Source organism: Danio rerio, chromosome 19, assembly GCF_052040795.2.
Source record: "Danio rerio strain M-AB ecotype USA chromosome 19, GRCz13ab, whole genome shotgun sequence".
Classification (NCBI taxonomy): Eukaryota; Metazoa; Chordata; class Actinopteri; order Cypriniformes; family Danionidae; genus Danio; species Danio rerio.
This window is the reverse complement of record NC_141039.2, coordinates 48,325,342-48,347,228: the sequence shown is the minus strand read 5'-3', so window position 1 is coordinate 48,347,228 and position 21,887 is coordinate 48,325,342. Positions and strand designations below refer to the sequence as shown.

At 33.1% G+C, this 21,887-nt stretch overlaps 1 protein-coding gene across 8 annotated transcripts in view; it reads left to right on the top strand.

Annotated features, from left to right (window-relative positions):
- LOC147832668 (uncharacterized) overlaps window positions 1-21,887 on the top strand; it is a 143,563-nt gene that overhangs the window by 52,049 nt on the left and 69,627 nt on the right. For 3 of the 8 annotated variants that reach the window (XR_015945441.1, XM_088651536.1, XM_088651539.1), the window contains one exon: window positions 2,977-3,106. Coding sequence is in view for 4 of the 8 variants with exons in the window: in XM_088651536.1 (XP_088507662.1) it covers window positions 2,977-3,061 (85 nt within the window). In the remaining 4 variants the exon portion in view is untranslated. Of the gene's footprint in view, window positions 1-2,976; window positions 3,107-3,396; window positions 4,180-8,624; window positions 12,771-21,887 lie in introns of those variants that run through there. The other 5 variants (XR_015945439.1, XM_088651538.1, XR_015945436.1 and 2 more) reach the window with 4 other exon arrangements.

Genomic DNA, 21,887 nt, shown 5'->3' with positions numbered 1-21,887 from the left:
GGTAGTTGCAGTGTTAAAGAGAGAGCTGGCAGCATGGAGGGTGTTTGGGTGGAGGCTGATTCTCCATCGGGCGCAGTGCTGGCATGCTGTCGCTCTCTAACACCCCCGCCGTCCGGAGGAGACGCTTATGGGAAAGATCAGCCAGTTGTGCTGTTCTCCCTCCCTCTCTCTCTCTCTCTCTCTCTCTCTCTGCCCACACCATCAGCAGCTGTGATGTAACACATTCTTCTTTCTCTTTAGACACGCACCTAATTTGGGCACATCTGATGAGGCATCGCTATAAGATTTATACCATTTCTGCTCTTACTGTGCATATAGGGCTGTGATTTGTCTTTTATTCTTCACACACCACACATACACTTGTATCCATGGTTTTCAGGGACACTCCATAGGCGTAATGTATTTTATCCTTTAAAAACGGCTTATTATATTGCCCCAAAACCCAACTCTCACAGGAAACCTGTTGCAAAATTTGAATATCAAAAGACTTATGTATGATTTTTAAAGGTACAGGATTTACAGTATATCCAATCATATTTCAGCACTTTGGGTTGACTTGGAAAACTGCATATTTTGTTTATTCAGTTATGAAGACTCTTAAAGCATGTAGCAGACTCTGAAGTGAGACACAGATTTAGATTTCCACATGATATTATTAAATAGCAAATAAAATAAATATTATGGATATTATAAATATTATAATATTAAATATATTATATTATATAATTATTTTTGTCATTATATATTATTATTATTATTATTATCATTATTATTAATATTATATTATTTAGAGTTCCACATGAGATTATTAAATAGCAAATAAAATAAATATTATGGATATTATAAATATTATAATATTAAATATATTATATTATATAATTATTATTATTATTATATATTATTATTATTATTATTATTATTATATTATTGTATTTTATTATTATTATTATTATTATTATTATTATTATTATTATTATTATTATTACTATTATTATTATTATTATTATTATTATTATTATTATTATTATTATATTATTCAGAATTCCACATGAGATTATTAAATAGCAAATAAAATAAATATTATGGATATTATAAATATTATAATATTAAATATATGTTATTATGTATTTATTATTATTATTATATATTATTATTATTATTATTATTATTATATTATTGTATTATTATTATTATTATTATTATTATTATTATTATTATTATTATTATTATATATTAAATATATTAGTGCTTTGAAAAACTGGCTCAAAAAGTAAGCTAGATTACGTGATCATGGATCACAAGATTACTAAATCCAGATCTATTTTATCCAGATTAAACCTTTTGAAAAACCGGGCCCTGATCTCATGTTAATATATAAAACACTATATTTTGTATCTTATATTTAAGTAAATAGTGTGTTACATGTGGTTATTCACCCCAGTATTTAAACAATTACTTGTGTGTGTATATGAGTTCATGTTTCTCTAGTATGTATATACTGTTTAATACAGAAAGACAGAGTGTTTTTGCAGGTATGTCTTTTTTGTAAATATAAATAGTACAGCAGACATGATAAAACACTCCAGGTTCTCGCTTTAGTTTGTGTATTCATTCAGTTAATGTCACACATGTCTGCTTTAATATCCTCATTCTGTTTATTCTGTGTGATTAATGTAGTCCAACGCTGAAATTAATCACATTTTTTACTGTTTTAATCTCCCTTGCTCTCTCTAGTTAGCAATAAGTTATGCACGCTAGCTTTTCAGAAGCCAACTATAAAAAACAAAGTGTACAAAGAAGCTTACAGCTACTAAAAGACCCTGTGTACAACCTAAAATGCACTGGACATGATTGCTATTTTTGAAGTGTTGAGCAGTCTCACTGCATACTATATTAGTAAATGGACTATGTGCATATATAGAACTGTTAAGTTACAATGATTTTTTTTTTAAGTCAACATGTCAATTTTAAGTAGTTAGTTTACTCACTTTTGTTTTAAAAGTAAAGTAATTGTGTTTTACCGCATAATTGGGTTAATACTTCTGGTGTCATTCACTGCTATTGCTTTTTAGCCATAAAAAATGTGTTATGGTGCTTGATGCCGCAAATATTTTTTTTCTCATCATATTATTTTAATTAATGTTTTGTCAAGTACACACTGATTTGAAGACCACATTAAAATATAAATATACAGTTGAAGTCAGAATTATTAGCCCCCCAGAATTATTAGCACCCCTGTTTATTTTTTTCCCCTATTTCTGTTTAATGGAGGGAAGATTGTTTCAGCACATTTCTAAGCATGATAGTTTTAAAAACCTATTTCTAATAATTGATTTATTTTATCTTTGTCATGATGACAGTAAATAATTTTTTACTTGATATTTTTCAAGACACTTCTATACAGCTTAAAGTGACATTTAAAGGCTTAAGGTTAATTAAAGCCTTTTAAAACATTAAAAGGCTTAAGGTTAATTAGGCTTAGGTTAATTAGGTTAACTAGGCAGGTTAGGGTAATTTGGCAAGTTATTCTATAACATTTATAATTTTTTGTAGACTATCAAAAAAAAAAAAAAAATTAGCTTAAAGGGGCTAATAATTTTGTCCCAAAAATAGATTTTAAAAAATTTAAAACTGCTTTTATTCTTGCCGAAATAAAACAAATAAGACTTTTCCTTGAAGAAAAAATATTATCAGACATACTGTGAAAATTTCCTTGCTCTGTCAAACATCTTTTGGGAAATATTTAAAAAAAGAAAAAAAATCAAAAGGGGGCTAATAATTCTGATTTCAACTGTATATATATATACATACATACATATATATATATATATATATATATATATATATATATATATATATATATATATATATATATAAAACCCCTCACGGCCGCCTGATTTTCATATTTTACCACATTCTCACCCTGTTATTTACTTATTCATTTTATTTTTTGGCTTTTGTTTTTGTCTTTTACAGCTTTTTGGAACCGTTCTTTGCCGGACTTAAACCTAATTGTCACGGTCAACTCCTCTCAACGTCTCAAGTCCGCCGACATATGTAGCAAGCCACTGGACAAACGTAACAGCAAGAAAGCCGTCCGTACGAGGTAAGGCAAAAAGGAACAGTGTCATACCACCTGTAGCATTCGTTTTAAATGCATAAGGCTATGTAATTTGCGATTTCCAGATATGTATATAGGGGTATGTTTTCAGAAGCCCGTGTTGGCAATTTTTCCAGTGTAGTTTCTCAGCTTTGGTTTGCTTTATTCCAGACTGAGCCTCATTTTGTGTGTCAGTGCATTTCCAGACGTGTTATTTAGTGTCAGCTGCATTTGAATCTACAGAAAATGTAACGCATTGAGAGTTTGGCTTATCGTTGGATGTCATCCTTAACTAGAGGCTTAATAACCGGACCCTCCTCAGCTTACAGACGGCCCGGCGTAAAGGAAAAAAAGCAACAGAAAATGACTTCCAGACTATAAAAGAAGAGTCCTCCGAAATGTGGGACCAGATGGCTCCTCTGTTCATGTTCTTGTACATATTGAGTCATAGCGTTTCAAGTGGTGGAGATTTGCATGTTGGTTTTGAGATACAAATGAATATGCTTTTGATTTTTGCATTGGAGGAAAAAAAAGGGGGTAAAAGGGAAAAAGAAAAAGTCTTGTGTCCTGCAGTGACTCTTTTCCCTCCATCTTTAACTTTAATTACTTCCAGGAGAGAGATCCTCCTCTAACCTTTAATCATTTTAATCAGCTTGTCTTTCATGGGAAGTGCCTGGTCTTGGATGGTGATTTGTTAAAGGTTTGCTCCCTGTTGTCTTCTTGAAAGCCGTCATTTGTTTTGTGGCCTAACGAGTGATTAACAATTAAAAAAGCAGTTCAGAGCTTTGTCCTCATGTAAAGCGCTGTGTTGTGTGTCTGTTTAGATGGTCAGACTTTTAGCATTCGTGGGGACACTGGTGTGCAATGAATTAGTAAGTTCCTTGCCTGGTGCGTTTAGCGTTCTCATCATGTTTATTTATTAATGCAGTGTTTCGTAAGTTGTCAAGCGCACTGCATTGAGAGTTTCCTACAGGTTAGACGGGTTTAGAGTGCGCGCTTTATTGAGTTGATCTGAACAAAGTCTTGAAAGATTTATAAGTGACATTTTGTGGTATTAATATATGAGAAGGATGAGACTGAGCTGATTGTGCTTTAATTTGATATGTCATATTTGAGGCTGGACAGAATCTGCAGACATTTTTTTTTTATATTTCTGTGGATAATTTTTGGGAGTATCAAAATTAAAACCATATATATATATATATATATATATATATATATATATATATATATATATATATATATATATATATATATATATATATATATATATATATATATATATATAATCATACTTTTTAAACCTTTATTTGATGCTTAAAATGCAAATCCAATTAGATCCACTTTTCATTTGGTAAACAAAGCAAGTCTCTCACATAATACATCTACTAAAAGACAGAAGATATGACTTTACCAAACTCGTTATGTAAATAAATCAAATTAATATTTTTATATCAGTCAATAATTATACTTGTTGTGGTTGCTAACAGTTCTTTATTGTCATTATCTGTTGTAGTAATACTGTCGTAAAGTGACTGTGGCGCATGTGCGGCAGCTCTGCCGTATGTTGTTTCGTTATGTTGTGAAATCAGGCGAAAACTGGCGTTTACCCAAAGCTCCGTTTGTGTTTGTTTATTGGACAACAATACTGAAATTAATTTAAAAACTGAATAAATATTAATTTAAACATTTATTCAAATAAATAAACAGAATTAATGATGGGCTAAAAATCTGCGGAACTCTGTGCGCACAGATTCCTGTGGGTCTAATCATATTTATAATAATAGTGTTGATGATGATGATGATAATAATAATAATAATAATAATAATGATAATACCAATAATAATAATAATAATAATAATAATATAATAGTAATAATACTATTTTTTATTTATTTTTTGATAAAATAAATTCGTTTTGCTCTCTGGAAAATGTTTCTGAATTTGATATATCATATAAATAATAATAATAACAAAAACAACAATTACAATATTACTTTTTATTTATTTATTTATTTATTAATTTAATAAAATAAATTTATTCTGTAATTGGGAAATTTTTTTCTAAATTTGATGTATAATAATAATATTAATAATAATAATAATAATAATAATAGTAAATAATAATAGTAGAAATTTATTTGTTTACTTATTTATTTGTTTATATAACAACGGTGGTTTGTTCTGTACACAATTGGAAAGAATATTCTTAATTGATACTAATAATAAAAATAAATAATAATAATAATACATTTATTAATTTATTTCATTCTTTTATTTATTTAGAAAAAAATGATTGAAAAATGTTTCTAAATTTGATATCATATTCACAATAATAATAATAATAATAATAATAATAATAATATAATTGTATTTCTTTGTTTTTTTATTAAATTTTTTATTGATTCTGTAATCGGGAAATGTTTCTGAATTTTATATATCATATTTAAAATAATAATAATAATAATAATAATAATAATTTTTTTATTTAAAAAATGTAATTGCTTCCGTAACTGGGAAATTTTTCTGAATTTGATGTATCATATTTAAATAATAATATTAATAATTGTATTTATTTATATATTTACTTATTTATTGATTTATATAACAATAGTGGTTTGTTCTGTACACAACTGGAAAAGAAAATCTTATTTTGTAAGTGTTGGTGTTGGTGGTGTTTTTGCCTGTTAAAAGTGTTTGTACATCCTGTAAAAGCAGCCATCTGTAAATTTTGAGAGCATTTTTATTTATTATGGGTGGACTATTATTTCAACAGAAGGCAAAACATTACAGTAGAGACGCATTAGAAACACTACAGTTTCCATTAAAACCACTGTAGTTATTTATTCATTCATTTTCCTTTTGCATTCATTTTCCCTTATTTATCAGGGCTGCCACAGTAGAATGAACCGGTAATTATTCCAGCTTATGTTTTATGCAGGGGATGCCCTTTTAGCCGCATCCCAGTACTGGGAAACACCCATACACACTCATTCACACGCACACTCATACAATATAGCCAATTAAGTTCATCCAATTGACCTATATGTGTTTGGACTGTGAGGGAAGCCAGAGCAGCCGGAGGAAACTCACATCAACACAGGGAGAAACTCCACACTAGCTCAGTCGGGACTTGAACCAGCGACCTTCTTGCTGTGAGGAAACAGTGTTAAACACTGAGCCATCATGCCACCCCCATGCAATTTTAACCATTAAATATGACAGATTCAGTGATGTTTTCAATAGTTTTTCACTCAGCAGGGGTTTGTTTGCTTTCTTTTAAACATTCTGAGAATGCAATAAGGTCACTAATGATTACTTTCTAGTGCACTTCCAGCACATCATGAGGAAGTGTCTCCAGTTTTCTGTAATGAAGCCACAAATTGAAGTCCCAATTTGAGAATGCTTTCCTTGTGGTCCAGACCGGGTTTTGCAACCCTTTACAGTATCATAATAATCAGAGCCATATGATCGCGAGAACCTGCCATGCTTGTGATGTTTTAAGGATGACTTTTTATATCTGGAAGATCCTCCTGACAGATATTTACAGGATTGTTATATATTTGTGTGCGCCGAGCACAGAGCAATATGTTTGCAGTCCACATCTGACTGTCGTGTTTAGTGAATGCAGGGCCAAGCATGCGGTAAATTTAGCTTTGTTTAATGTTCAGGGCCTTTGATGTGTTTCACGCAGAGCCTCCGAACACGAAGTCGATCGCGTGAGGATCCCACTGATCTCCATTGTTTTGCATTATTAATTGCCGTTTTGTTGCAGTGTTGTTCTGGAGCTGTAGCTTTAATTATCTGCTTTACATATAAATGACCCTGCAATAAAGTGACTAATTGAGTTTTCTGACATTTGAGAAACCCATATGTCTTTTTATGTGGCTTGGGGCGCTTCGGAAACATGCTGGAAAATGACTAGGCTTCGCGATACTATAAACCGACCACTTGAAGAGACGTTTGTAATGTGAGGAATGTAAACTATTTTAACATCATGTTTATAAATGCATAAAGTCGTAAAAAGGGATGTCGTTGAGTTTGTGTGAGATCTGCTGTTGTACTGTGATGGTCTCGGGGTGAAATATGGCTTTGAGAGCGCAGTTTATCACCATTGGGATCAGGACCAGCCCGTGGCATAGGCAGTATAGGCAGTGGTGGAAAGAGTACTGAAGAAGCATACTTAAGTAAAAGTACCATTACTTGCCTAAAAATGTAGTGTGAGTAGAGTAAAAGTACCTGTTGTAAATATTACTCAAAGTAGGAGTAAAAAGTATCCCTTTTAAAAGTACTCATGAGTAGTGAGTATTATGCTGTTAAAAAGTTGATGCATTTACATGTGTGTAAACGTTATATTCTGTAGTGCATTTAGTTATTGCCCAGCAGGCACACAATGTCATCAGACGCTAATATTAGGTTAGATTTAGGTTGTGATGTCAGGTGACCAAAATTCAATGTCTAGCCAGCGTCTAAGGACATTATTTTGATGTCCAATAATGATGTCAAATGATGTTGATATTTGGTTGATTTTAGGTTGTTAGAAAGTGGCCTAAATCCAATGTCGAGGCAATGTCCCCAGTGGCGTAGCGCAAAATGCAGAGGCCCCCTGCAGGGATCGCTGACGGGGCCCCCTGATAAAGGCAGGGGGGGGGATATGTCATACGTCAATTTGCATATCACTGGCGTCATCACGTTCTACCGTTTCTGTTTAACACCCTATGGTTAATAAAGGGGTATTTATAACTGCACTACACTTTATATAAGCATGTTTATTTAACTAAATTTATTGCTGTTTGAATACAGTATGTCATTATAGATATGTAGTGAATGTGCAGTAATCTCTCATATGTAATAAACTCAGACAAGTTCAGAAACTGTCACTAATATCTGTGATTGTGAACAAGAAAAGAATAAACGGTCCAATTAAATTGTTAAAATAAAGTGGAAGTAGATCGGTTTGACTGTACAAGGGAAATACCTTCACACTGCCTGTGCTAAATTATTTGTCGTCGGTACGCAGAGGGGTGATCTGCTCTCGGGCTGCAGGTGGGAGAGGCTGCTGTTGAGGACTGACTGGGCCGTCTGTCAGTGCTGTGAGGCGGGGGAGGGGCCGGCGGCATCACACGCAGCTTGTTGAGAAGAGTAGGGACGGTACAGTATGGACAAATGACAGTCTAAAAAAAATCTCCAATAACACACAAAAAAAGTCGCTAGATTTGTCGCTAAGGGGGTCTGAAAAGTCGCTAAATCTAGTGACAAAGTCGCTAAGTTGGCAACATTGGCGGCAAGCAATCAGAATGAAGTAGTCCACCGCTTGAGAGGTGTTCAGAGAACACAGACGTGTGAACTTTGGTTCCGACCACAGTTGTTCCCAAGAGTTTGATTATTGCGTTCGCCGGTGGATTTTTAATTATTGAAAATCACGACGACGCGGGGCCCCTAATCACGCGGGGCCCCCCCGCGGTGCGTGCCCTGCGGGCCTGTCCGCTACGCCACTGAATGTGCCTCTCTATTTCTTCCTCAGACTTGAACCCGATCGTTGCTGCGGCCGGCTCCTCCTCCTCTGGGCCTCTAATCCGCCAACGTAACACTGCAAGCTAAGCGGACAAACTGGTTGCGGCGGGAAAGCCCTCCTCATGGAGGTGAGTGAGCCATCACAGCCATCACCGCCGGCGGCGTCACACCGCCCCGTAGCGTTCGCTCAAAAAAACCAAATGCAGCCATACATACTTCCAGCCACGTAAATCGCAGTCTACAGAAATGTCCGCGGGGCTACGCTTTCAGAATGAATTTGGGTTGCCAATATACTACCATAGACTTTCCTCTGCGTTCATTCCTGTGTATGTATATGCATTTAAAGTGAATATAACATAACCTATTCACACCCTGGAGAGCGAATAATAAACACACTATCTAAAATGACCTCTGCATCTTACTGTGCTTCTGGGAGAATGCACACTGGCCTTTTATTTATTATTATCATCATTATTTGCATTATATATCCGTGCCTCTTTTTTATTTATTTATAAGTGGCAGAGCGTAGACAGTAGTTTCTGTTTTACTGGAGTCCCAGAAGCCATGTTAATGCCATGCTGCTTGCGGATCTGTATTTCACATTAATAACAGCAGCACCCAGCTGCTTTATAGAGCCTGTAAACATGGTCGACCCCACAGTAAAGCCTGTGTGGAAGAGCACTGCTTTGACTACTGTAAAACCATGCTATTGTAAATCTGTTAACTTCACGGTTATTCAGTGGTTGGTGAATAACTAACTCAGGTTCTTCAGTGTGACAGTTCAGTCTGATTGCATGATGTTATAGATTTTATTTACATAGACGTAGTGGTTTTACACTTCTTTTTAATCTCACATTGAAGCTAAAGCAGTTTCCTTAAATATTCTTCTTAGCATTGAGACATTTGGGCTGCGTCCGAAATCGCTTACTGCTCAGTAGCTACTACATTTGAATTTGAAAGTACTTTCTATACAGTATGAATGCGAGTAGTATGAATGGAACTCGGATAACTCATTATCACATGACTTGTTCGTGTCAGCTGTGTCACTTTACTCCAGTTCATGAATCCTCTTATGGTGCATCATGGGATAGCATAGCGTCCTTCGAATGCACATTTCAGAATCTCTCCAGAAGTAGTAGGTCATTCGGGTACGTCTCACATACTAGTTGGCTCGCATACTGTTTTTAGCATACTATATAGTATGGAAGTATGCGATTCTGGACGCAGCCTTGGTTTCTTTTTTGCAATTTGGCTGTCAATCAAATTCAAAATTATGTTTAGTAATTTGTCTTATTCTTTATCATTGATTTGACAATCTATTCCTAATACTATACGTTCAGACTGCACAGTATTATTATAATTTTATTATAAAATTCATTTTCTTTTTGGATTAGTCCCTTTATTATATATGGGGTCGCCACAGTGGAATGAACCGCAAACTTATCTAGTATATGTTTTACACAGCGGATGCCCTTCCAGCTGCAACCTAGTACTGGGAAACACCCATACACTCATTAATTCACTTACAGTGCATGCCTTTGGACTTGTGGGGGAAACCGTAGCACCTGGAGGACACCCACGCTAAGACGAGGAGAACATGCAAACTCCACACTGGGTCTCGAAACAGCAGGGAGGCGACAGGGCTAACCACTGAGCTACCGTGTCGCCATGTAACTTTTTACTGTATAATACCTTACATTCACTACCGTGTCTCCACTTATCAATCAAATGACCAAAATTAAATTAAGTTTTATTCATCTGTATAATTTATTTGACCATCCAATGCTAAGCTATAGGTTCAGGCTGCATACTATCTTCATTATTTTATTGTAAAATAAACAATTAAAACAAATAAAATAAGTTTTTACTGCATTTTTAACCACTTTCAATTAAAACAAAATGTGCATTCATTTATTCATGCATTCATTCATTCATTTGTGCATTCGTTTATTTGTTAATGTGTTCATTAAGTTATGCAATCATTCATTTATTCATTTATGTATTTTATTTGTTAATTCAGATGATGTTATTTGAATATTTCTGCCATGTAATTGGTTCTCGGATAAATCCATTTCAAGTTAAAACCCAGAAGCATATCATTCTTATTGACATAATATCCAGAAGATCAGAGCATTCGTTCATTCACTCAGCCTTGATTTACTCAGATTAATCCATATCCTAAATGATTAGAACATTCATTCATTCATTCATTTAACACTGATTAGCTTAGATTAAGTAATATTAAGTAATGATTACAACATTCATTCATTCATTCATTCATCCATTCATTCATCTAGCCTTGAGTGGCTCTCTGATTAATCCAAATCAAGTAAAATGTCTAGTTCACCATGGGTATCGATATAAATTTGCAATGATTAGAACATTCGTTCATTCCTTGACTGGCATAGATTAATCCATATCAAGTGATGATGAGTTAATTAATTCATTCAGTTAGCCTTGATTTGCACTTAATCCATATCAAGTAAAAACCTGAGAGCATAGCCATATCAACATAATTTTAGAGTCCATTCATTCATTCATTCATTCATTCATTTATTCATTCATTTAGTCTTGATTGGCTCTTAGTTTAATCCATATCAAGTAAAAACCTAAGAACATATCTTTATCAATATAATTTTACAGTTCATTCATTCATTCATTCATTCATTCATTCAGCCCTGATTTGCTCTTAGAATAATTTGTATTAAGTAAAAACCTAAGAACATATTCTTATCAACATAATTTCAATGTATTCATTCATTCATTCAGCTTTGGTTGGCTCAGATTATTCCATATCAATTAATGATTAGAACATTCATTCATTCATTCATTCATTCATTCATTCATTCATTACGCCTGGGTTGGCTGATTAATCCATATCAAGTAATGATTAGAACATTCATTCATTCATTCATTCATTCATTCATTAAGCCTTGGTTGGCTCAGAATAATCCATATCAAGTAATGATTAGATCATTCATTCATCCATTCATTCATTCATTCATTCATTCATTCATTCATTCATTCATTCATTCATTAAGCCTCGGTTGGATCAGATTAATCCATACCAAGTAATGATTAGAACATTCATTCATTCATTCATTCATTAAGCCTTGGTTGGCTCAGATTAATCCATATCAAGTAATGATTAGAACATTCATTCATTCATTCATTAAGCCTTGGTTGGCTCAGATTAATCCATATCAAGTAATGATTAGATCATTCATTCATTCATTCATTCATTCATTCATTCATTCATTCATTAAGCCTTGGTTGGCTCAGAAAAATCCATATCAAGTAATGATTAGATCATTCATTCATTCATTCATTCATTCATTCATTTATTCATTCATTCATTTGATTGACATTCGTTTTGTTGATTCGCAATGATCATCCCAGCTGTACGGAAATGTGTCTGAAAGCTGTTTTTTTGCAGGGACTTTCTCCTCAAGAGCATCTGGCATTTGCATGTTGAAGAGCAGCGGCCCGTGACCCGACCTGCTCGCAGCAATAATGAAGCACATCGTTGAGTTGTATTATCATCAAAGAAGGCCTTGTGTTGATTGCGATTAGCATGACAGCGAGCGTCATCTGTATTGCCATGCAGTGTAATCAGTCGCAGCAGTCGCCGCTATCATGAGCCCTCTGTGTTTATAGTAATGAGTTCATCTTAACACGAACAGACAGGGCTAATTATTAACGCCGCGAGCGGAGATTAACGTAATCTCGGACTCATGTGAAGAACTGATCTCTTTACAAATTACAGTTAAGGTTAATTAGAGTTCAAAGCATTGGAAGATCAATTTCATTTTCAGAACAAGGGATAGGTGTTAATTTGATGTGGAAATGTGTTCATTTACAGTTTGGTAGATATGAATATTTGTATTCATTGCGTCTGTGGGGGTCAAATATGTAAATCAGTAGGCGTTGACATAATACTGTCATTGTGAGTGAGTCATTGAATCATTTGCTCACACGGTTTGTTCAGAACCATAGATATTTACATTAGATGTCGCCTACCCTGTTGTTGTCTATTTATTCTGTCCCAACCAATTGCGTTTTCCTGAGCAAAGGGATTAACAGATAGCGTACTTCAGAAAAGAATGCCAGAAAGCAGTTGGATAACTTGAGTGACGTTACTGGATATTGTTCCTCACAATATCTTCTATTCTGTTTGTAAAACTACAACAAAAGGAAAAGGAAAAATAAGAATCCAAACCCACAAATGGCTATAGAAGACCACACACTATTGAAAGGAATGCTTCAATAGAGCCGCCATTTTAGTACAGGGTAGCACTCCTTTAAAATGGATCCATCCAGAGCCAGAGATGTAAACACATTAGAGCGGTAATCGGGCCATAAAAATTCGGCCCGAGCCGGACAGGTACATTTTGATTGACTGCTTTTTAAAAGCCCGAACCCGTTTACAGCCCGACATTATTCAAATGTGCACAGGCACACAGCTCTCTTGCCTTTTTTTCAGGAACGAGTCATGTGTTTTAACATAATTTATTAGTAACAAACATAGGCTACAGGCCACTTGGAAGTTGGAACAAAGAAATAAAATAAGTCGTCTGTAACATCGTAACATCCCAGCACTCTAAACAGGCCTAGGTACATACATTTAGCCTTAAAATTGGCTAACACACCAATCAAAAGAAATCTTTCTTAACAAAATAAACTCAAATAAATTCAAAATGATTACGGGTATTTGGCAATAACGAAATTAAGATAAAGGCTGTGCAGGATTTGTTTCGCCACTTCTCTTCACAATCTGGCCTTAAGTCGACGGTGAAGCTGAATATTTAAAGAATAATGCCTACATTAGCCTGTATACTCTGTCTACATTATAATTTTATGGTTTAATTAATATTCATTTATAATTTAAAAACTCTTTACTCACCAAGATTAGGCTACGTGTTTTTGTGGAGGAACTTTATTGAATCCACTGGCTTTAGCGCAGTTCTGCGCTCAGGATAGTGCGTCCAGCAGCACTGACCACCCTTCCACTGCAGCTGCCACTGGCCGAGATGCAGAGTTCTGATCTGGCTGATTTTGCAAGTTTTGGGTAGGATTGTTTGTTCATCTTCTACCAGTCAGGATCATCCATTTAATTTTCCATGACAGCAGTTTCAATGCAGCAAGTGACCTCGTCTTTTTACCTGTCAGCTTGCTGTTAAGTGTAAGCCGAATTACTTTAGTGGCTAGGATGACCGTTCCTTCTGAGCTAGTGGCTGGCCTGGCCACAGTCAAAATTCGCTCTTTTTGACTTCTCCGTCATCCTTTGTTTCACCTTTGCAGGGATGGATTTTAATGTTTTAGCAAATGATTTGATTACTTATGCTAATCGAAATGCATCACGACTATTCATTTACCTACTGCGCAAGCCAAGCCCAGCCCGACCCAACCCCGTCTAAAATTATAGAAATCAAAACCGAATCCACAAAGATCTTCAGCTCTAACACGCACATATATGCATACATCTGTGATTGGGAGTTTTCCCGGTGGTCGTTATGCAACTTTTTTTAAATGACAAAAATTATAATTTTAAATCGACGGTTCATTCCGCTGTGGCGAGCCCTGATTGAAAAAGGACTCAGCTGAAAAGAAAATTAAATAAATTTACATCACTTTTTTTACATTAATGGATGATTGACCGCACGGCCATTGCCGACAAAGAGTGTGTGTTTGTGTGCATGGAAATGTATTATCCTCCATCCCTGTTAAATATGATCTAATCCATGTCCTGAAACAACCCCAACCCCCCCCCCCCCCCCCCCCCCCCTCATGCTTTTACTTCTGATTCTAGTGGAGGGAGCGATTCGTTTGTGATTGAATCTCCGTTATGAACATCTCGTTCACTTGGCCGACAATAATACAAGTTTCTATCACCGCATCGTCTTGTCATTTTTCATTTAAATAGTTTGCTTATTTTATTCAACAAAACTAGCATAAGCCTAGTATTTAGTGTGAGTTGGTGCTACTTTGCCTTATGGACAGGGCAGTAAGAGGCTGTATTATCATCAATACTTGTTGAGCACAAATGTTCATAACATACAAATACTTTAAAAAACGAAACCTTACCCATGAAGTGTTTTGCCTTTAGGCTTGTTTTCTTTGTTTGCTCATTTCTACACTCGTACACAGCACTAAAGTCCTGCATCTTCACATTGGCTTTTTTCTCGACTAGTGCGGTTGAATGACATTTGTCTTGGGAGCACTGTACAAATATGGTGGCGCTATTGACATATTCTGAGGGTCTGTTGGCAATATCTAGTGTATATAAGAAACTGGACACAGAGCTGCCAGCCAGCGTTTCAGAAGCGGCACGCAGAAGAATGTCAATGCACGGCTACGCACAAGGCATGCCTTGTGGGTCATGGCGATCACTTGATGCAGATGTATAAATCAACCTTTAAAGTCTGAGGCTGATTTATTCTTCTGCGGCCACTTTGCAGCCACATGACCCCTGTTCAAGTAAGATGATGGACCTGTTCTTGAACCTTACTTTGCTCTAAATTTATGATGATTGTAAGCTGTGCCAGAGATGCCTTGAAATAATTATTTACACTAAAATATTTTTTACAGAAGATGCAAGAAATGCACTGATTAAAATATTAATTTATTTAGACCAGATACTACTAGTTTTCTACTTTTCATATGAAAAAACATTGAAAATAATTTATTTTATTTTTAAAAGTGCAAGTTTTTTTTTATTTTCACTTTTTAATAAGAAAAAATTGACTTCGTTTTTGGTGTTTTAATTTCAATTGTTTAACACTGATGTTCAATAAATCATCATAGATAGTAGATGTTGTGTTTCCTTCATGTATTTTAAAATCAAACAATGCACCCTTCATTCAAAAATCTCTGGCTTGTACTATGTGAGCATATTAAAATATATTAATGAAAAAAAAAAAAGAATCGTTCATTAATCGTAATCGAGTTAAAATATTCAATTAATCTGAATTTTGATTTGAGGACAAATCACCTGGACTAATTTTTTTTTTTTCAAACAACTTAATAAAAAAAAAAACATTCACAATCAAGCATTTTAAATGCATTTTTACTTTACATCTACGTTTTTATTTAGGGAAAAAAAATAATAGATGACTTAGTTGACAAGTTTTTTTGTTTTGTTTGTTTAATGGGTTTGAATGTTGTTGTCAATTTAATTTAATTTAATTTAATTTAATTTAATTTAATTTAATTTAATTTAATTTTATTTTATTTTATTTTATTTTATTTTATTTTATTTTATCTTTTACATTTAAAGTTAAAATCCACAGTACATTTGGGCCCAATCATTTCGCTTGGAAAAGTTGACAAGTTTTTTGTTTAATGGGTTTGAATGATGTTGTTCTTTTCTTTTCTTTTCTTTTCTTTTCTTTTCTTTTCTTTTCTTTTCTTTTCTTTTCTTTTCTTTTCTTTTATTTATCTTTTACATTTCCAGTTAAAATCCACAGTACATTTGAACCCAATCATATCGCTTGGAAAAGTATTGTTTTATAATTTGCAATTAAGTTCACAAGATTTTAAGAATTTTATTATCATTTAAGGTTAAACCCAAATTTATTAAAATATATTTCAGAAATATTAAATATTTATCTGCTGTTGTTTAACAGATCAGAGGGCGCTGTGTACACTTTTTGAGATCTCAGATTTCTCAGTGCCATACGTGCCTGCTGTTCTCATGTAAATCCACTGATCGACACGCTACATAATTCGTGATCTCCAGAAATGTATATAGGAGTATGTTTACAAAATGGATTTGCGCATTCATGAATTTTATTTTGAAATTACGAATTGGGTTTGCGTACTTATAAATTGTATTGTGATTTTCCGAATTGGATTTGGCAATTCATGAATTGTGTTTTGAATTTACGAATTAAATTTGCGTGTTTATGAATTGTGTTTTGAATTTACGAATTGTGTTTTGAATTTACGAATTGTGTTTTGAATTTACGAATCGGATTTGCGTGTTTATGAATTGTGTTTTAAATTTAAGAATTGGATTTGCGTGTTTATAAATTGTGTTTTGAATTTACGAATTGTATTTGCGTGTTTATAAATTGTGTTTTGAATTTACGAATCGGATTTGCGTGTTTATAAATTGTGTTTTGAATTTACGAATTGTGTTTTGAATTTACGAATTAAATTTTCGTGTTTATGAATTGTGTTTTAAATTTACGAATTGGATTTGACAATTCACAAATTGTGTTTTGAATTTACGAATTGGATTTGCGTGTTTATAAATTGTGTTTTGAATTTACGAATTGTGTTTTGAATTTACGAATCATATGAGTATTAACAAAAAGCATTTAAAATTTACAAATAAAATTTTGTAAGTGTGAATTGTGAATGTATTGTTTTTTTAGACTAATCTGGCTCCATAGTTCTGTAGCTAACTGGAAAATCTAAATAATTGTAAAAAAAAAAAATTTAAACTGCTTTTATTTCAGCCAAACTATAAGAAATAACTTTCTCCAATTAGTGAAAAATTTCCCTGCTTTCTTAAACATAACTTGCATAACATTTAAAGAAAAATAAAAGCTTCACATGAGGGTTAATAATTTAGTTTTCAGCTGAATGTTCATTGATCAGCAAAACACTTTGCGTAAACTTAGTTTCTGACAGCCCCTCAGCTGCTTTTTGTTGCTCCGCTGGGTACTTGGAAATCATGCAAAGATATCGCGCTGTCCAAACCATGAAACACAGACATAACCGTGATAAATGGCCTCCTAAACCAGTTGTGACGCAGTGGAGAAAGTCCCAAAGCGTCTGTGCCATACAGGCTGAAGTGAGAGCCAGCTTATTGTATTAGTACCATGCTTTTCTTTCTCAATTCCATTACTGCTGTATATATTTTTTTTCATTCCCACACCATGTAATGTTTTCCTGCGAAAAGTGTTTCATAAATGATTTGCCCAGACTTCATGTGTCATTTGAGATGCTCTGACAAAACTTCTGTTCCTTTGAGTGCAAGAGAAGAAGAAAAAAATCTGCGTTATCTTCAAACGGCAAACTCTCTTCCTCCGGGACTCGCAGACTTCATCAGTGGCGCCTTATTGTTCAGTTTCCATTCTCTTGGTTTTGAAGCTACAATAAAGCCCTATGTCTGATACCGTGTGATGTGGTTTCGTCCGAGAGGGAAAACAATCCTTTATTTTTTAAAGAAAATCCCATATTCCCAAATGAATTGATAATTACAAACAGGATGGTGGAGATCTATGGCTAATGCGGAGACTGAAAATATGCTCTCTCTCTCCTTTTCTCTCTTTCTCTCTGTCGGACGACATGCTTTATGAGGCTGGAGAGTGAAAATAATTAGAAATTCTTATGATGGTTCTGAAAAGACAGAGTGATAAAAGACATACGAGTTGCAGCTTGCGATTTGACTGTCGGGTTTTGTCTTTCAGCTGTGTGTTTGCTGTGTGTATGACCGCTTTAGCGTGCGAGAAACAGACGTAAAGCATGGTAAATAATAGGGATTACTCTGGTAGGGCAGGGCGATGTTATGAAAGTCTCATATCAACATATAAATCATCTCATATCCTGTAAAAAATGCAGGGTTTCACATGATTTATTCTTGTTGTCCAAACAAAAATGTATTAAGTTAAGTGGATTGAACATATATATATATATATATATATATATATATATATATATATATATATATATATATATATATATATATATATATATATATATATATATATATATTTATTTATTTATTTATTTATACACAGAATTAAGTATTTTTTTGTTACATTTTAAAATATGGTGATATAGATAAAGATAAAAGTTTGCATTTATATGATGTATACGCGTGTACTGTGTATATTTCTGCATATACTCTATATATATATATATATACACACACACACATACACAGTATATACACATACTGTGCATAAAATTTAAATAAAATATTCAAAAGAAATATATATATATATATATATATATATATATATATATATATATATATATATATATATATATAATTTTTTTATTATTATTATTATTTTTTTTTTTAATAGTTCCCAGATGGTGTTTAACAAAGCAAGGACATTTTCATAGTATGTCTGGTAATATTTTTTATTCTGAAGAAAGTTTTATTTGTTTTATTTTGACTACAATAAAGCAGTTTTGATAACAATAAAATAACCCTGTACAGTTTAAAAAATACAATATTTTCCACTCAGGAATTGCATATTTAAATTTTTTATGTGCATATATCCCTCCCTCTTTCTTTTTTTTCATATTTTTTTCTTCTTTTTTTACTTTATTTATTTATTTATTTATTTTAATGTTGTTATGTTTTTTGGATGTTGTGTAAATTGTTTTGTCTTCTTGTGTTGTTATTATGTGATTTTGATTAATTGTGGGACCCCCTTGAAAATGAGACATCTCAAGGGGTTTATTACATTGAATAAATATCAAATATTAGTGTTATGTAGACTATTAATTGCGTATTATACTATAATAATGTAATGATACTATAATATAACAATAATATGATATAATATGTTAGTGCATATTGTTATTACAATTTAATTATTTTTGAATTTTGAATTTTAATTAAATCTATATTGTGCAATAACATATAATATATTATTATTATTATTATTATTATTATTTTCTTATAATATTATTATAGTATTATATGCAATTAATAGTCTACATAACACTAATATATGTACATAAAATACGCAATTCCTGAGTGGAAAATACTGAAGAGTATTTTTAAACTGTACAGGGTTATTTTATTGTTACCTTAAAAAAAAAAAGATTAAATAAACAATCTATTGCTAAAAAATAAACTATGTCAAATAAAATATATAGTTTGAATTTGGTTTCCTTTGATGCATTAAACTAAAATAAATGTAATAAAAACTAGAAAGTAAACAGATGAATTAATGATTAAATATATACACAGAAAGAACAACGCTTCAGTGTTTCTAATGACTTGGGTGGGGAAAAGATAAAATATGAGTGAAATAATGACCCATTATCATCCAGCATGACGTATTTTAATAAAGCAACACTTTTATTCTGACCTTGCTTATTAAAAATGACATGTGATTATAGTACATTTTATTATGTTGAATGATATTTATATGAAATAACCTAAAGATGAATTTGCATGCGCTACTGGATATCTAAAATCATGTATTGTTTATCATTTTTTTGCAATAACATCAAACTCATTTGTCTTTCATAAGGCTTCTTTGTTAGAATTTTTTATATCATGAGTAAACATAATTGCATAATATTTTCACACTGTTTTAGCATAATTTGACAATGATTGATTGGTGTTGACACTGTAAAATATTCAGTGGTATTTATCTTGATTTTTTTCCCCCCTTCACTTATCCTGGCTCATATTTCATCTGAAACAGGCTCCTCAATGACACTGGTGAACAAATACATCAAGTTTTACTTTAAAATAGCCCAAACAAATCAGAAAACACTAGTTCTGATATTTGGTGTCATATATATATATATATATATATATATATATATATATATATATATATATATATATATATATATATATATATATATATATATATATATATATATATATATATATATATATATATGTATATATATATATATATATTATATGTATGTATATTTATACAACAGTTCTGTCTGGTACTCGAATCTGATTGGCTGATAGCTGTGATATATTTAAGTAATATCAGCACCTGTACAGCCTCTTTACCCTTCGTGTATTACTCCACCCACATACAGCCAGCAGAAAGCAGACACTACAGATCTAAAGTTTAAAAGATGCTTGCTCACTTGTTATGTTTGATTTTGTTTTTTATATATACAATTATGCCGTCAAACTGTTTTATAAACACAATATCACACGAGTAACAGTGCGATATGGCTGTATATCGGCACTGGTGGGAGCACTAAGGCCTCCCAGCACGCCTCCCAGTGCCGATATACAGCAATATCACACTGCTGCCATGTGATATTGCTCATATATACACACACACACACACACACACACAAACACACACACACACACACACACACACACACACACATATATATATATATATATATATATATATATATATATATATATATATATATACACACAAACATATGTATGTGTGTGTGTGTGTGTGTGTGTGGCTAAATAGTTAACACATAGTTAAATAGTTAATCTATTCCCCTACAGTGCATGTGTTTTACCCGTGGGGGAGACCGGAGCACCCGGAGAAAACCCACGCCAACACGGGAAGAACATGCAAACTCCACACAGAAATGAAAAATGACCCTGCCATGGCTCAAATCAGCGACCGTCTTGCTGTGAGGCGACAGTGCTACCCACCGTGCCACCATGTTGCCCATGATTTAAACTATCTTTATATATATATATATATAAAAATATGAGCATGTGTGTTTAATGAAGTGCATTGCAGTAGATCCTCTGAGCAAGCTCCAGTGTAATGCACTTATGTAGATCTGCTCTGTCCAGAAGTCAGATTTGGTTTAATAGGAGGCCTGTCGTCGTGAATGAATTTGCTTCAGATGAGCTCCACGAACACAATGCTCTCTCAAAATATCAATAGAGCAGGACTAATGAAATTTTAATGAGACGTCTAAAATGATATTTTAGCAATGCAGCATAGTTTCTGCAAGAACAGCAATAAACAAGGAATGTCTTTCCTGCGGGAGCGAAGTCAAAGAGACGAAGCACACATCGTAGGGAAATGCTGGATTTGGAAGTAGAGAAACTGGAGACAGACTTTTTAAAAGCAGCAGTAGATCACAGTAGATCTCATTCATGCACTTTGAATAGAACTAAATGCGTCACGTTCGGTATAGGTGGGGAAAGGAGCGAGGACTCAAGCGCAGGGAAAATTATATTATAAAAATTTTATCATAAAAATATAAGGTAACAAAAACAAACTCTAGGAGGAAAACATTAACTAGGCAAACAAACTTGACTGGCAAGCTGACAGGAATCAGTGCTGGACAGACATGACAAGGCTATAAACGACGACAAACTGGCACAGGACAGCAAAACAAGAATTAACAAGACCGCAGTGCCAGAATCCTTATAAAATCTATTATCCAAAAGTGATTTTAAATAATTTAATAATTATGGAAAAAACTTTGTTTCACTTCCAACACTAAAAATGTTAAAGTTTGTTTTGTAAAATGAATTAAAGTAAGAGCAATTCACTTTAAAAATGTTTTGTTTCCTGCTTTTTCACACTAATTTAAAATGATCTGAAATAATGCA